General features: G+C 37.7%; 1 protein-coding gene and 1 long non-coding RNA gene across 3 annotated transcripts in view; both read left to right on the top strand.

Moving 5' to 3' along the window:
- LOC128208973 (uncharacterized) overlaps positions 1-17350 on the top strand; it is a 57651-nt gene that overhangs the window by 11084 nt on the left and 29217 nt on the right. The window lies entirely within an intron of this gene.
- The window catches only part of LOC128208971 (E3 ubiquitin-protein ligase HECTD1-like), a 43666-nt gene that overhangs the window by 11938 nt on the left and 14378 nt on the right, over positions 1-17350 (top strand). Inside the window, exons 8-28 of one of the 2 annotated variants that reach the window (XM_052912741.1) lie at positions 522-714; positions 1181-1328; positions 1845-2009; positions 2871-3081; positions 3436-3629; positions 4992-5159; positions 5327-5464; positions 5931-6077; positions 7810-7898; positions 8339-8453; positions 9743-9877; positions 10981-11120; positions 11361-11504; positions 12401-12481; positions 13089-13187; positions 13450-13613; positions 14231-14407; positions 14909-15096; positions 15378-15506; positions 16081-16300; positions 16749-17015. In XM_052912741.1, coding sequence (XP_052768701.1) covers positions 522-714; positions 1181-1328; positions 1845-2009; positions 2871-3081; positions 3436-3629; positions 4992-5159; positions 5327-5464; positions 5931-6077; positions 7810-7898; positions 8339-8453; positions 9743-9877; positions 10981-11120; positions 11361-11504; positions 12401-12481; positions 13089-13187; positions 13450-13613; positions 14231-14407; positions 14909-15096; positions 15378-15506; positions 16081-16300; positions 16749-17015 — 3312 coding nt within the window. Of the gene's footprint in view, positions 1-521; positions 715-1180; positions 1329-1844; positions 2010-2870; positions 3082-3435; positions 3630-4991; positions 5160-5326; positions 5465-5930; positions 6078-7809; positions 7899-8338; positions 8454-9742; positions 9878-10980; positions 11121-11360; positions 11505-12400; positions 12482-13088; positions 13188-13449; positions 13614-14230; positions 14408-14899; positions 15097-15377; positions 15507-16080; positions 16301-16748; positions 17016-17350 lie in introns of both variants that reach the window. The other variant, XM_052912740.1, reaches the window with a different exon arrangement.

Below are 17350 nucleotides of genomic sequence, written 5' to 3'. Positions count from 1 at the left end.
TTGGACACCCTTTTTTTTTTTAGCAGAAAGATAAATAAGAACCCAAAATACATGTTAAATCGAAGCAGAGAATAATTTGGAGTTTTTTTTAGCAAGGGAGACTTAAGGAAAGGACACTTTATTTCACCTTGGGGTGTCCCTCTCGGGAACTCTGGGAAATTTAGTTAGGGTCAACTCTGAAGTATAGGCTAACCAGGATGTCATAGGAGCTTAAGGTCAATTATCAAAGTCATAGCCGTGGTATATGCTAAGTTTTTCTTCGGATTGAAGCCTAGTATTATACAGCTTTTGAGATAGTTTGACCTTCATCAGTAAAGTAAGCCTCCTATTAGGCCATTCATACTCATCAAGTTATGTAATTCAGTCATACTGCTTTAACAATGAGGAAACCGAATATTAGTTAGTTTTGGTAGTACAGAATCTGTTGATGTAAAGGATAAAAAAGGGGATGGTCTTTGTAATTCAGAAGGTCAATTAATCAAGATCGTATGAATACAAAAATGTGCTTTGTTGTGTTTCAGGAGAGTGGATGGTGCCTGTGCCCCGAGAGAACCCCGTGGTGTCTGGAGAGAGGGTGGCACAGGGGGAGGGGCCTATGGAGGTAGAGGAGGGGGGTAAGGTCCGCGGTGACCCGGAGGTGGCCCCGACCTACGTCTCACGCCTGCTGCCAGTCTTCACCCATGTGTTCCAGAGCTCCATGATACAGTCTATACGGTGAGATGCTTATGAAATATAATAATCTTAGATGAACAAAACTTCACTCAATCTAATATGAAATGCATATATGTACCCTGGATGTAGTTACATTTGGGGGCAATATAGGTTTTGTGTCGGTCACGTAAGGTCACGTCCCTAAAATTTTCAGAACACAACTTTTAATCATTCCTTTGTCCCAGTGGTATCTGGGGGTATTCATTACTTCTGTGATAGGTCTGTTTTCAGTTGTTAAGCTGCAATCAATATTGAGGAAAATAAATGCTATAAAATGTGATTATACATTGTATTTTATTATCATTTCATACCGTACAGCGTTAACCACATTATATGACATTAATACTGATTACAATATGCTATAAAATGTGATTATACATTGTATTTTATTATCATTTCATACCGTACAGCGTTAACCACATTATATGACATTAATACTGATTACAATATCAACCTTTTTGTGACTCAGAAAGTCCAGCCTCTCCCTGATCAAGAAGATGGTTCACTATATGGAAGCTCCGTTGTTGTTGTCGCTGTGTGACCATGGGGATGAACCCGTTGGTACAAGTTTCCCAGCCTCGCTGACGGAAGTGCTTACAAATGTCCTAGATCACGAGGTGGGTAAAGCTGACAATGTAGATGTTGATGAAGAAGTTTTTAATACTATATTCAATTTGATTTTGATTGTATGCATATAATTAGGATAATACAAGTATTTTGGCCCCATTGCTTCCGTCCAAACAGCATTTTATTTTTGTGTTCATGCTTCATGTAATGCAGAAATGCATGCAAGCAAATTTTATGAAAGGCGCTACTGCTTATTGGGAAATTTGCAAGCGTGCTCTCATTTACACATGATCCTTATTTCAAAACTTCAAATAATTATTTATCAGGATTAAAAATTAGGTATATCATTGAACTGATTATTAATTTAAAAAAAGGCTATAAACTATATATAAAAGAAAAGCTGATCACTGTAACATCCTTTACCATTGCAAAATGACATTGTGCCAATCCAGTTAGAGTGTATCAATATTGAATCAAACAATGACGTCATAACCCCCTTGCAATATATACAATATGAACGTCACGGTTTCGATATACAATACAAATGGAGCATGTTAATATTCCAGGATGATGACGATGGTCACCTGACCACTCTGCAAATCATCGAGGATGTGATGAAGAAAGGGGGAGAACTTTTCCTTGATCACTTTGCTCGTCTTGGACTGTTTGGCAAGGTTTTGTCCCTTGCTGGGCCGGAGATGGAGGAGGAGACCGGAATGGGAACAGAAAAGGTAATCCAGTAGTAGATGTTTGTGTTTGTATTATAATTCCGATCATGTGACCAGTGCTGGAAAATTAGATCTGCTACCCCAAATAGAAGATGAGTCACATACATCAACACGCCAGTTGAAATATATTAATGTTGAATTGTATGCAATTTAAATTATGAATAATTGAAAGAGAAAAAACACATCCGATATCATTTAAAGACAATAAAGTTAAAAAGTTATCTTTTTTAAATTTAAGAAAAAGTTCTTACAAATTATTTGAAGCCAACTGTGATTTCAAATTATTACGTCATGACATAACTTAACAAAAGCAGGTTTGAAAGAAAAAATATCAATCATGTATTTTGGTACTATTGGGAAATTTCAACCTTCAGGCATGCTGAATAGCCAGTAACTTGGCAACCCTCGACTACTATTAAAAAGGCGGTTCCTATCCACACTGGAATCACATGAAAAAGCATTGTGGAATGAGGGAAATCACGAAAAGTGAAGACATACAAAATGATTCAAGTGTATAATCTTGATTGTATTGATTCAATGTAAGAAATTTTCAAACTTTAACAAACTTATGAAGGAGGTTTGAATAACTCCTTTGAAGAAAGTTGTGATGATATTCTTCAAACACTGGTACAAATTATTTTATACAGGCAGTATAAGGTTGTGCGAAAGAGCATGAAAAAATGTCAACATTAGAGGTTTCTCTAAGACTTTTTGGCTTGGGGTCACATGCTAGACACATTGTGGTCACTGACTCCATGGTAGTTTATTTTGGGGTCCTACAGGAGTCCCTTGCTTGAAAAGTTAGTCAGTGGCTTGGGTTTTCTGCATAAGAGAAATCCCTGAAGACTCTTAAACCTAATTCAGGAGGAGGACAGTGGGCGTACGGAGGATGCAACAGAGATTGTCCAGGGCCGCCCGTACCACTGGCGCGACTGGAGCCTAGTCCGGGGGCGTGACTGCCTCTACCTCTGGAGTGACGCGGCCGCCCTTGAGCTCTCTAATGGATCTAATGGCTGGTTCCGCTTTATCCTGGACAGCAAGCTTGCCACGATGTACTCAAGTGGCAGTCCTGAAGGTATGTTCTAAATATTGAGGGCTTGGTATGAGTAAGATAAAACTCCTAAATTCTGTGTGGAGTTGTAAACATTGTGCCCATTGTTCAGAACTTTTGAAGGTTAACACTGTTGATAACAGCATGGTTGTTAACTTTCAAATTGTTACTGCTCTTTAAATTTAATGGATAGAGTTGTGATCTGTTGAATTTCTTACAAGATTTGAGAGATCTGTTTAATGTAATAACATCTGAAAAAAATTATGTTAAAAACACTTTAACATAATTTTCTTTTAACATGACTTCAAAGACTTATGTTAAAAAAGTACATAAGAGGTTTTATGAATACTGGTCCTGTACTAGTCATTTTTTGTACAGGTGGATCTGACAGTTCAGAGAATCGAGGTGAATTTCTGGAGAAGCTTCAGCGAGCCCGAAGCCAGATCAGGCTGGGTACGCCCAGTCAGCCCATATTGTCCACAGTGAATCCGGGCCGTATTCTCGTGGGCAACTGGGCTATATCCTGCCGCAAGGAGGGCGAGCTGCATGTACAGAACTCCGATGGACAGCATGTGAGTATATTGACTGCAGTGTTGATGCATGCCAGCGTTTTGTTGTATGCCTTCTGATGGTTTAGAGAAGGTTAACAGGATGTATCATTGACACTACACTGTTTGGAAAAGTGAAAATAACATTTTGGTATCAGTGACTGTTATGGAAATTTACCGCGGTTTTGCCATCCAATTTGGACGTCATCTGGCACACCGCTGGGACAAAATTTATGTCATTTCCAAACTGATGTGATGTTAACAATATATTTTGGTGTCCTTTTCAGATTAAATACTATTTGATTACATTTTGGATGAGTTTTGGTAATACAAAAATTGTTTGTTTTATTGATAATTTGATTATACTTCATCTTGTGAACTTCGAAATTTGATAATTTCAATTTACACTCATGAAAAAATGGGGTGCCTACCCGCTTAAATATAAATTAAAGCTCACTTAAATAATCAAGTCTTCAGTGGTTCCAATTTTCTTGCTAAACTTCGACAATAAGACTAGAAATTATCAGAACTGGTAATGTTTGGTGTGTTTGAGCCTCTCAGCCAGGAGAATCTTTCAAGCTGATTTGTTTTGATTTTTTGTGATCTCACATAACAGAAATTTAGATCCATATGTTTTTTAAAAAAAAATCTAATTTATTTGTTAGACCAAGCCCTAATTTCTGGAAACTTCTTAAGCTTAACAGACTTAAGTAGCTTATTTTGTTCAATAATAATATCTCATACCTTAACATTAATTTTACTGATTTTGATAAATTTAACTTTTTTCCCAATGATCAAGGAGATAGATAACTACAATAAACAGTAAAAAAACTTCTCCAAAAAAATAATATATCAAAATTATAGAAGAACCAAAATAGTCAGCTTAGCTTGATGCTGTTATAACAGACTTAAAGTAGTTTTCGAGAAATTGGCCCCTGAGGTTAAGTCAGTATTTATGTTGTTGAGAAAATTTCTTTCAACTTGTTGCCATTTGAAATAAAGTATTCGTACAGATTAATGATTTTTGAAGTTAAGACTACTAAGATTCTTTGATGAAGCTGACACCTTGCTTGACTCCCACATTCACTTAAGCTTACTGTTGTTGTCACAGTTACACTAAAAATCTTTATAAATTGTTGCATTTTGGAACAGACTGGTTATCAAAACTTAATTCACCAAAACTGGTTTTTCTCAAATACATGACATAAACCAGTCTTAACAATTCCGAGATTTATACTTGTCAAAAACATGTCAACAAATACTGACATTACCTGACAATCAAAATTTGTTTCTACTTAATATTACTTTACTGTTAGAACTAAACAGGTTATTTTCCTAAAAATAAAAAAATAAAAATCATACAAGTATTGTGTCTGTATTTCACAGCAAGCCACCATACTAAAAGAGGACCTGGCAGGGTTTGTTTTTGAATCAAACCGAGGCACGAAGCATTCCTTCACAGCGGAGACGTCACTTGGGCCGGAGTTTTCCGCCGGCTGGGGTGGGAAGAAGAGCAAGAAGTTCCGCTCTCTTGTGGATGCCTTGCGGTCTAAGGTATGTTTGATATAAGACATTCACATTGGCCTTAACAAGATCCAAGCTTCAGGTAAAAAAGTGATGATGAATCAGTTTTGAAGCCTGAATTTGTTCTATTGGATCATATTGTTAGACTCAGAAAGTTAATACCCTCCTTATTTACCCTCTGTATGTTTCTTGTTCAGGTGCGGTTGCTGGCCAGAGACCTCTACAACGAGTATTTCAAGGTCGCGGAGTCCACACCAAGGGGCGTTGTGAACAAGATGAAGGTCATAGTTCAACAACTGGAGGCCGCTTGTGCCAAGCAGATAACTCAAGTCAAGGTGATTTTTATGTTCTTAGATACATAGATAGTAATATAAATCCATAATTGAAGATGAGATTCAATCATTGATTGTTTAAGATTTACTAGATTTAAACTTTGTAAATTAATAAGTATTGATTACATACCATACATGGTACAGCTGGACTTAAGTTACCCCTCAAAAAGGTTGCTATTCCCTCCAGGGTGTGAATGGCAGTTAGATGTGGGGAGAGAAAGTGAAACTAGCTGGCCTTTTACTGGATGGACATTGCCTTTAAGCTCAAGGCCAGTTGCCCAACTGCTGTGGTAGCCTTCCAAATGTAGTCTTAATTTCTCCACAGTGTGTTGATGGTAGTGAAATGTGGGCGGAGAAAATGGGTCTAGCCATTGAGGAACTAGCTGGCCTGGTACTGGATGGACATACTGTCTTTGTCTTTGAGCTCAACTAAAGAAGCTTTTCTAATGAAGTTTCTATTTCTCCACAGGGTGTTGATGGCAGTGAGATGTGGGCTGAGGAAATGAGACTAGCCCTCAAGAAACTAGCTGGCCTGTTACAAGATGAACATACTGTATCAGCATTTGAGCTCTACTCCAGTGGACTTGTACAGACTCTACTCAATGTCCTGACAAACGTAAGTCAACATATGATCACTTTTATCCTCTCCACATTATAAACACATTGTATTGATTGATATTTGTCCATTTTGTTCCATATTGTGTTGAATTGAAAGTGGCACTCATATTTGAAATCAATAATTTTTGAGTGATAAACCTTCAACTACTTACTAAATAATGCATTTATGGAAAATATCAATTACTGATAACAAGATTGTAACCGTGTATTTAATCGCTGAAAACGCAAAGATTTACAGTGATCTGCTATTGTCTCATAAGGTAGAAATACTGTGTTTTCTGCACCTTTCTTTCAAATTAAACACCGTATCCTTCATAAGAACCACTGTTTTTGATATTTATTCATCCTTTTTGGTAAATTAAAACAAATGTATTTATTATAGTACATCTTAATTGGGAGTTAGAGTGCATCTCTAAAAAAAAACTGCCACAGGTCATCGCCCTAGTGCAATAATGCTATGACTGCATATAGAAATACAAGCAAATATTGAGTTCATGCATAAAGGTGACAAGATAAAGGAGTAGCTAAATATGCTGACTGCATACCAAACAAAGAAGAATGTACAGTGATTGCAGTGCGAGCATCCACGTACGCAATGGTCTTGCTTGTAAGGTTATCTGTTTTTAGAGAAAAGAAGTTGTGGTATTGTGATAGCCTCGGTGTTGTTGTTAGCATTGGTGTTGTAGTGCAAAAATGTTAACCTTGGCCTAACTGGCCATACCGTTAACCTTGGCCTAATTGGTGATGCTGTTGACCTTGGCCTAATTGGCCATAACGTTAACCTTGGCCTAACTGGCCATAACGTTAACCTTGGCCTTACTGGTGATACTTTTAATCTTGGCCTAACTGGTGATACTGTTAACCTTGGCCTAACTGGCCAAAAAATTAACCTTGGCCTAACTTGTCCTTGGCCTTACTGGCCATAACATTAACATTGGCCTTACTGGTGATACTGTTAATCTTGGCCTAACTGGTGATACTGTTAACCTTGGCCTAACTGGCCATAACATTAACCTTGGCCTAACTGGTGATACTGTTAACCTTGGCCTAACTGGCCAAAACATTAACCTTGGCCTAACTTGTCCCTGGCCTTACTGGCCATAATGTTAACCTTGGCCTAACTGGTGATACCGTAAACCTTGGCCTATCTGGCCATAACGTTAACCTTGGCCTAACTGGTGATACTGTTAACCTTGGCCTTAACTGGCCATAATGGTATCCTTGGCCTAACTTGTGATACCGTTAAGCTTGGCCTTACTGGCCATAATGGTAACCTTGGCCTAACTTGCGATACCGTTAACACCTAACTGGCCATAATATAACCATGGCCTAATTGGCCATAGCGGTAACCTTGGCCTAACAAGCACTACCATTAACATCTTACTGGCCATAATGTTAACCTTGGCCTAACTGACCATAAAGTTAGTCTTGGCCTAACTGGTCAAAATGTCTACTTGCAAAAACGTGAATCTTGGCTTAAGTGGCCATAACTCCAAAATAAAACAAGACATTTAATAAAACTTGGTACAGATGTTGCAAGAGATATTCCTGTAATAATATCTGGGTTATGTCCAAGTTTTAACTTAATAACTGCAACAATCAAGCATGATGATTCTCTACATGACATTCTTGATACATCCCATGTTGCACTCAACAGATTGAACTAATTGATGTAGTAAGCTTTTGGAAATGGCCAGAAATTCTTAAATTTTGTGGGTTTGTTTTTACAGAATATAGAGGAGTCCAACACGAAAGGCAGCCAAAAGAGAACTAAGGAGAGAATAAACATCTTCAGACTTGTGTTCAAAGATAGAGAAAAGTGAGTACCCTTTGCATTTATAATAGTAGCTATTGCAAACATTCACTTGTAGATATATACCGATTTATTCATGCACACTGGAAAGATCTATAGGCAAAATTCTATCAAGGCTCACCCAATGCAAAATGAGTCTAACAACACTCCACTTTTTATTTCTTTTACTTTATGGTTTATAAAAATTACATTATGAAATTACAATAAAGCGTAATTAAATATGTGCAAGACTTCTAATTAAAAATGGAAACAAACAATCCTCAAAGACATAATTTTCAGAGAAAATATTGGACGTCAACTTTGATCTAAAATTACTGCTCATCTAGACTTCAGTAATAAAACATCGCACACACTTGATTCGTAGTAAGTAAAATCTATTGAAACCGAAATAAAATTTAACACAAATCTGCAAGATCCACTAAATACTGTCTGATTTTATCTTGCAGTGAAATCTCCCCAGCAGTGTGCCTGACACGCAAGCTTGTTGCTGTATTCGAGTCTATAGAGAAACTGCCAGTTTATAGCTATGATCTCAATGGAGCTGGAGGATATGGGCTTCAGGTATGTGGTTTGTCTGTAATACTTGAGTTTTAGCTCTCCTGGCCAAAGGTCAGAGGAGCTGGAGGATATGGGCTTCAGGTATGTGGTTTGTCTGTAATACTTGAGTTTTAGCTCTCCTGGCCAAAGGTCAGAGGAGCTGGAGGATATGGGCTTCAGGTATGTGGTTTGTCTGTAATACTTGAGTTTTAGCTCTCCTGGCAAAAGGTCAGAGGAACTGGAGGATATGGGCTTCAGGTATGTGGTTTGTCTGTAATACTTGAGTTTTAGCTCTCCTGGCCAAAGGTCAGAGGAGCTGGAGGATATGGGCTTCAGGTATGTGGTTTGTCTGTAATACTTGAGTTTTAGCTCTCCTGGCCAAAGGTCAGAGGAGCTGGAGGATATGGGCTTCAGGTATGTGGTTTGTCTGTAATACTTGAGTTTTAGCTCTCCTGGCCAAAGGTCAGAGGAGCTGGAGGATATGGGCTTCAGGTATGTGGTTTGTCTGTAATACTTGAGTTTTAGCTCTCCTGGCCAAAGGTCAGAGGAGCTGGAGGATATGGGCTTCAGGTATGTGGTTTGTCTGTAATACTTGAGTTTTAGCTCTCCTGGCCAAAGGTCAGAGGAGCTGGAGGATATGGGCTTCAGGTATGTGGTTTGTCTGTAATACTTGAGTTTTAGCTCTCCTGGCCAAAGGTCAGAGGAGATTTTGCCATGGCGTGGTGTCCATTGTCCTTACGTTTTTCCCGAAACAATTTGCTTGTGAACGTGATACTGTCTTCAGTTTTGTTTTTATCTCGATCAAACTTAAACAGTAAATAGATATCCATGAGAGCTTTGTTCCTTGTCTAAGGCAGACAACTTGTACATAGTTGTGTATTTTTGTAGTGTTTCTCTCCCTGTGCCCTTTGTTACTAATATATTGTTCACTGATTGCTTCCCTTTGAACGTGGGTTCAGAATATTGAAATATTGCCTACAACTAGTATGTACATGCTTTTGAAAAAAACATTACCAAAAAAGTCATGCCAATAGGCCCTCATTGGCCTCTTCTTCTTGCACAAAAAAGTTGTTTTGTAGAAATGCCATTTGTATTAGCCATTTATTATAATTAGCACAGGCTCTCAAGCCCTGCACTGGTAAAATGCTTTGTGGGCTAGCTTTATACACTACAGCTTGTTGACAAATATTTGATGACAAAAACTAGTGTCTGGGCTTGTGGGCCTTGATCCAAACTTCTGACTTGGATGACTCAGCATAATAAAATAATTTTGAATCAAGCCTGTGGTGATTTATATGACCTGTGTGTTTCAGATATTTTCCCGGAAGATCCGTTTCCAGTTGGAGCGTGCACCAGGGGAGACCAGCCTGATTGACAGGTCTGGGCGAAACTTAAAAATGGAGCCTCTTACCACCGTGGCAGCTCTAGAAAAATACCTTCTCAAAATGGTTGGTCATCTGATTCTTTTCTTTGTAATGACTTTGAGATTATCGCTAAATATATGGAAGTCTCTGAAGTTTTTCATGAAGTCTTTAGTTTTAGCTGTTCACTTTATCCAAGAAAAAATGTCAGTCATGTGACTTTAGTGTTGTTGTGAACATCATTGTTGTCGTGCAAATTCTTCTACCTTGGGCATGAGCCGAAAAAACAAAAAATATATTCCTATAAAACTTGGTATACATGTTGCCAGAAACAATGTACATATGTAATGCAAGGCCCATATCTCATGCTGTAATAACTGTTGAGTGATGCCCTTTGTCTGAAAAAATCACAGACGATCATTAGCATTTCCTTTGATATGCTTTTGTTGTTGTTTTAAGTCCAACTGAAAGAGGTTGAAAAAAGTGACCAATCAGTTTTCTCCACCATCAATTTGCTCTTTTATCTTTTGTCTAATGTTCAGTACATTCTGTGTATGTAGGTCGAAAACTGTGGGAGATTAATCTATGATTCTTTGTATATCGGTGACAAAACAGTGCCATATTATCTATGATTCTGTGTCTATGATTCTTTGTCTGTAGGTGGCAAAACAGTGGCATATTATCTATGATTCTTTGTCTGTAGGTGGCAAAACAGTGGCATATTATCTATGATTATTTGTCTGTAGGTGGCAAAACAGTGGCATATTATCTATGATTCTTTGTCTGTAGGTGGCAAAACAGTGGCATATTATCTATAATTCTTTGTCTGTAGGTGGCAAAACAGTGCCATATTATCTATGATTCTGTGTCTATGATTCTTTGTCTGTAGGTGGCAAAACAGTGGCATATTATCTATGATTCTTTGTCTGTAGGTGGCAAAACAGTGGCATATTATCTATGATTCTTTGTCTGTAGGTGGCAAAACAGTGCCATATTATCTATGATTCTTTGTCTGTAGGTGGCAAAACAGTGGCATATTATCTATGATTCTTTGTCTGTAGGTGGCAAAACAGTGGCATATTATCTATAATTATTTGTCTGTAGGTGGCAAAACAGTGGCATATTATCTATGATTCTTTGTATGTAGGTGGCAAAACAGTGGCATATTATCTATGATTCTTTGTCTGTAGGTGGCAAAACAGTGGCATGACTTTGATCGGGGAACGTTCAACTTTGTTCGGGAGCTGAAGGAGGGTCGTCAGATCACGTTTGGACACCAGCATGACTTTGACAAGAATGGACTCCTGTACTGGATCGGTACTAATGGAATGTATGTGTATTTAAGAAAATTTGACTCTATAATTCCTTTGTTTTATGTATCTATATAAACCATCAAACTTAACATGACTTCATGCAAATTCACCCCTATCATGAGATGAGGGAGAAGTTCATATCTATATAAACCATAGCACTTAATGTGACTTGATGAAAACTTCTCCATATTTCAAGGTCTAGCTTGATCCCTGAATGTGTGTGCGTGTGTTTAATATTATAATGTGAATTCCTCCAGGGCTGTGGCTGAGTGGATCAATCCGGGCCAGTATAATCTTGTGGTGGTCACTGCGTCTGAAGGTCGGAACCTGCCATATGGAAAACTAGAGGATATCTTGTCACGGGATTCAGCTGCTCTCAACTGCCACACTAATGATGACAGGTACATGCTGTCTCAACTTCGTTACACTTGAGGACATGATTATGAACTGTATTAAGTCTTAGTTCAGATTCAAGTGGCAAAACTGCAAATGCTCATTTCATTGGAACTTTCTTTCTAGTTTAGATTTGTTGATGGAATTTGCTGAATTTTATGACTATTCGAGATTGCTCAAATCTTTACAATTATTTTTGCAAAATTGAAAATTTAAAGTTATTCTTTGTAATTTGATTAATGTGCCTGTCTGAGTCTGAGTCTAGACTTGGACTTGAGACTGTTTTCATAATCAGCGATCCTGGCCCCAATATCACAAATATACATAAGTCAAATCACAATCTCTATCTCAACTCATTTTATCACATGACATCAAAAGTTATCAAAAATGATATACGTTTTTGACAAAAAAAATTCTCCCATAGAATGCTCTGATAAAAACCTTTGATCAATATTTTATAGGAAAAAGAATGTGCTGAAAAAGCCCTTTGGCTTTGGTAAATAGTTCATAGAAGATTAATGTACTTGAGTAATTGCTAAAGAACAATGAGTTGTACTCAATTACATTTTTGTTCTGTAGAATTTTTTATTCACATATTTTTGGACAAAATGAGCTTTTAAAAATTCGAAAAAAACAAAAACATTTTAGAAATTTTATTATTTAAGTTATGTGGTAAAATGAGTTATGGATGAGATTGAGATTTGACTTAGTTTATTTTGTGATATTGGGGTGAGAGACGCTCCATAAAGAAGTATTATTCTCTCATTTTCAGAAAGTATCACTTCAGTAAGACTGAGTTAGTACAATATTGCATCAACCTCAGTAGACATGCACAGTCATGTATTATATCAATACTTCAGATATTGTAAGTTGAATGTGTTGTGCATATTTATGTATATTTCAGGAAAGCCTGGTTTGCCATAGATCTTGGTGTATGGATCCTGCCCACATGCTACACCCTCAGACATGCGCGTGGATATGGCAGGTAACATACTGCATACATTGGTAACAGTTGAGTGATTTTAGTGTTATTATTCTGGCATACATCTCTGTTGAAAATTGTCCATAGAATAATGACAATTGCAGAAATTTAGGACGAAAGGATTCCAATAAGATTAATATTTTTATCAAATGTAATGAAATGATGTAATCAAGCGAAATTTTGGATTTATACTTTTAAGGCTCCATTTTAAAAACAAGCCAAGATTCTTTAATTTTAAAAAGATAAAATCAATGACCTACATTTTACCCTCGACCCTTAGGCCTAAAAAATAAATAATTTGGTTTGTGTTACCTGACCTTAACTACATTAAAGACATGGACCCTACCGTTTTTATAGTCAGTTGGCAAAAAAAGAAATCTTTTATGTGTGTGTTTTAATACCAAGTTTAAAACGTTTAAAGCTTTATACTGAAGATTATTTTAACACCATTCTCCTATGATGACAATAATGTTCTTACATAAAGCCTAATAAAAAGATAAAATACAAAGCCTACCTGCCCTATCTGTTTTTGAAAAGGATGTTACACTAACCAAACCATTTTATTTTTTTCGGCCTCAATTGACCATGTATGTATGTGTATTGTTTCCAGGTCTGCCCTGCGTAACTGGCTGTTCCAAGTCTCGAAGGACGGAACAACCTGGACGACCCTGTATGAGCACAAGAACGACACAAGCCTCATGGAACCAGGGTAAGGCGATATTTTAGCACTTTTTTTTAACTGGGGAATTTGTGATCACTTGATTGTTTTAATTGAAAACCCCATTTATGAAGTCTAATATTATTTATCTGTGCACAAATCATGGACTTTTTTGTATTGATCATTAAAGTCAAATGAGTTTAATATAATTATGCATCATAATTAATTTTTCTTTTGTGCATCTGTATAGACTTTGTACCTTAAAAGCCTAAGGCTTGTACACATTTGATATGATGATGCATTACTTATGTAGGTCGACTGCCTCATGGCCGCTAGTGGCCCCGCGAGAGGAGACCCAGGGCTGGCGACATGTGAGGATACAGCAGAATGGGAAGAATGCTAGCGGACAGACCCACTACCTGTCACTGTCTGGGTTTGAGATATATGGGACACTTACAGGCGTCTGTGATGATTTAGGTTAGTGGACTCGTGGTATTTTGTGGTGTGCGTAGTGTATTCTTTATAATTTTATTTTTGTGAAGAAATAATATCATTCTTATTAGCAGCTATGCTTCATTTTCAGTTGCTAAAGCTGTAAAATTCAGAATATATGACATTGGCATTATTTAAATTGCTACAGATTCCTGCAGTTACACTGAATATGGTAAATTAGGGTTTTAGCCAGGGTGTTGCAGAAAAGGGACAGGGTGCTAAGAGATTACAGGGCAAATTGTATCAGGCTGTGAAGAACTAAAGTATGATAAATTTTACAAAAAATGTTAGAAATGTCTTATTTAAGGTAGTGTTATGTTTCAACTGCCAGATATATCAAGTGTGTACGTTTTATAATCATATAATAATCTTTTAAGCAAAACAAAGGTATGGTTTGATTATCTCAGCATTCAATGCTAAGAAGGCAAAAGGATGCCAATGTTGGTCTCCAGTAGGTGCTACCAAAAAGGACAGGGAGCAGCATCTTTCCATAAGTCTTTAGCTTAAAGCCTATAAATATCAAACAATTCATTGAGAAAAAATCTACAATCATCTATTTAATACTTAATCAGTCATTCAACTGTTAGCTTGTGGCTTGTCAGGTAAGGCTGCTAAAGAAGCTGAGGCAGTGTTACGTCGTCAACGGCGCCACATCCGTAGTCACGTGTTGAAGCAGATGTGCCCAGGAGCCCGTGTCGTGCGCGGGATGGACTGGAAATGGCGGGACCAGGACGGCAGCCCACCAGGAGAGGGAACAGTCTCCGGGGAACTTCATAATGGTGAGATGGCTCTGGGTGTCGGTCTTTTAACAGTAGGAATATTTCTGCTATATAAATCAACTTACAAGATTGCACTGATATTCCATAATAATGAAAATATCACGGATGTTGAAATTTTGTATTAATCTCGCAATCAGGATTAAGGGCTTTCAAATTCAGGTTTCTGTATAGCTTTAGAGTCTGTTTTTGCTAGACATTTTGCTTAGAAATACATTGAAATGGATATAAATGGCTTTTCTAAGCCCCGTAAATTTGCTTCAGGCCTAAATCCCTTGTACTCGACCCAATTATTGTGATTTTGATTTGGAATATGCTACACACAGATGTGAAAAAAATACCTAAATAAAATCATACAAGTGATAGATGTGGTGGTCCAACTTTTACTTGGGCTGATGCATGAGCTGTCTTTTGGCCCCTCATTAAACACAGGATTACCTTACAATTGTGCAAAAATAAAGCATTGAAAACTAATTATGTCCCTGTTGTTTGCAGGCTGGATAGACATAACGTGGGACTCTGCGGGCTCCAACTCGTACCGTATGGGCGCAGAGGGCAAGTTTGACCTCCAGCTGGCGCCCTCACATGACCCTGAGAGACTCAAGGCTCTGGGGAAGACTGAGCCCACTACAACACCAATCCCTGGGGTCAAATCGAACGCCACCCCATCCAACTCTGGTGAAAAGGCAAAGGTAATGTGGCATTCAGGGATGCAGGCCATGTCCTGTAATGTTTAAGATTAACTGCTTCTGCTTACTTTTTAGAAATTGCCAAACTTTAACATTTGTCATTTTCTCCAGAAGACAGGAAATTAAATAGTTATCCCAAAATTCAAGTTCCACTAAATTTAAGAATGAAAAAGGGCCACAAAAGGTTTAAAAACTATTTTAGAGGCAAAAATATATGATGTGGAAATGCTTATTAAGCAATTACTGTAGCAAATATGTGTATGTTTTATTGAATATTTATGCAGGTGAGTGTGTTGACAAGCCGGAAAAGCAGTTCTACACCCAGCCTTAATGAGGTGAAGGACAGCCCGGCGTCTGTAGCTGCTACGGAACAGGCCGCGTCGGCAGACAACCTCACACAGTCAGTCAAATCTGTGAGTGAATTGTGTTTTTTAAAAATTGGTAGAGACTACTGGTAAAACGCAGAAGATGTATGTGGATTTCATTAGCTTGATGGGAACAGAAAAAAAGAGCTAAAAATCAATAATTACGCCAATGACAAGGAGTTGAAAAGTATTAAAGTTCATAAAAAATATTTTTACGGAAAGGGACAGGTCATTGTGTTAAGATATATGTAGTTAAAAAGTATTCATGTTAAAAAGAAAACATTTTTAGATAAAATTTCGAAGTACATGTATCATGTTATTGTGTTCATGTATTATAGACTAAATTAGTACACATATTTTATTTAATTGGCATTAGGATGAACCACCGTGATATAAATATTCATAACTGTTAAACCAATGGAGAGACTAGTCACATGATAACCTTGTAACATGGTAACAAACAAGTGCAAGTGGTCTTGGATTCAAGAAATTATTTTGTTAAACAAAGAAAGCAATCATCATGGGCATTAGTTATCCAAATTTAATTTGGGATCATTATTTCTTTGTCATAGGGTGATCATGTTGTATATTTCCAAAAATCAGCCAGCAATGTTTCGTTCAGGTTGCCGAGAACCTTGCCGAGAGCATGATGAACCTGGCAACCTCCGACATGGGCTTGCGTATGCCATTGGCCTCTGTGGAAGAGCCCGCGGGCGGGGAGGAGGAGGAGTGGGCCCGGGATGGAGACGGAGAGAGTGGTAGGGAGGGGCAAACCTTTAACGTGGGGCAGCACCCATGGGTGACTCCCACTCCAAGGTCAGCTGATCATAGCAAGGATGAAGGTAATTACATTTTTAAGACACATTATTGTATATATAAAAATGATGTATTTTAAATGGAAATAAGTAAACACAGATGAAACTATCATGTGATTTCATGATATTCTTCTATTCAAAGTCAGACACTTGTCTATTGAGAAAAATTGTACAAATTATCACTGTAGATGTAACATTTCAAGCTTGTGTGTTTTTTTTGAAGAAATGAATTATCAGGGATATTGTGATAGCAATTGTTTTGTTGTGGGCGGCGTCATGCTACGAAAGATTTAATCTTGTCTATAACTGAAAAACAGTTCAAATTATCCCAATTGAACTGCTGTTGCCAGGTATATTATGCACATTTGCATCAGTTTTGCCTCTGCTGCAGGGTGCTTCTGCCCTTCAGCTACCAAGTCAATCACATCCCTGTAAATGTCAATTTTATATTTCGTTCTTATCAACTCTTTCATAGCATCAGCAAAGGCCAAGACTGTTGAGCAGACAAATCAAGTAAACGCCAGCAAGACAGAGGCCCCGACACGGGTGTCTCCCACAAACCCCATGTCAGTCAGTGTGCCGAACCTTCCCGCCAGCATGGAGCACTCAACAATGTCACTGCTTGAGACTTTCGCTGCTGTTGCAAGGAGGAACGCAGGAAACAATATGCTACGCAGTAACAACGCTATCAGTCTGGCGAGACTTCTCCCGTCCACGTGTAATTCTCCAAGTGACTGGACAGGTACGTGTAGAAAGTTCTCGCAACTCTGCAAAGAGAGCTTATGGTGGAAAATAAGGGCTATTCCATTTGAAAATACAACCAACCTCAAGCTTTCAAATTTGACTGTCCATATTCAGAAGTTAACTAATCACAGTATAGGTTGATGCAAATTTTTTTTTAATTTGAATGCATTTTTATGTTTAACTCATTTGACAATCAACAATCAAAACAAAACACCCCCAAACCCCATCAGATTAAACAATATTTTGGTGTGTTTTTTTAACTGGGGAATTGTGGTCATGTAGCTATTAATTAAGAAAACAATTATGAAGGCTTATTATATTTTTCATCTGGAC

The sequence above is a fragment of the Mya arenaria genome, chromosome 11, assembly GCF_026914265.1.
Source record: "Mya arenaria isolate MELC-2E11 chromosome 11, ASM2691426v1".
NCBI classification, from domain to species: Eukaryota; Metazoa; Mollusca; class Bivalvia; order Myida; family Myidae; genus Mya; species Mya arenaria.
This window is presented reverse-complemented; position numbering and strand designations above follow the sequence as displayed.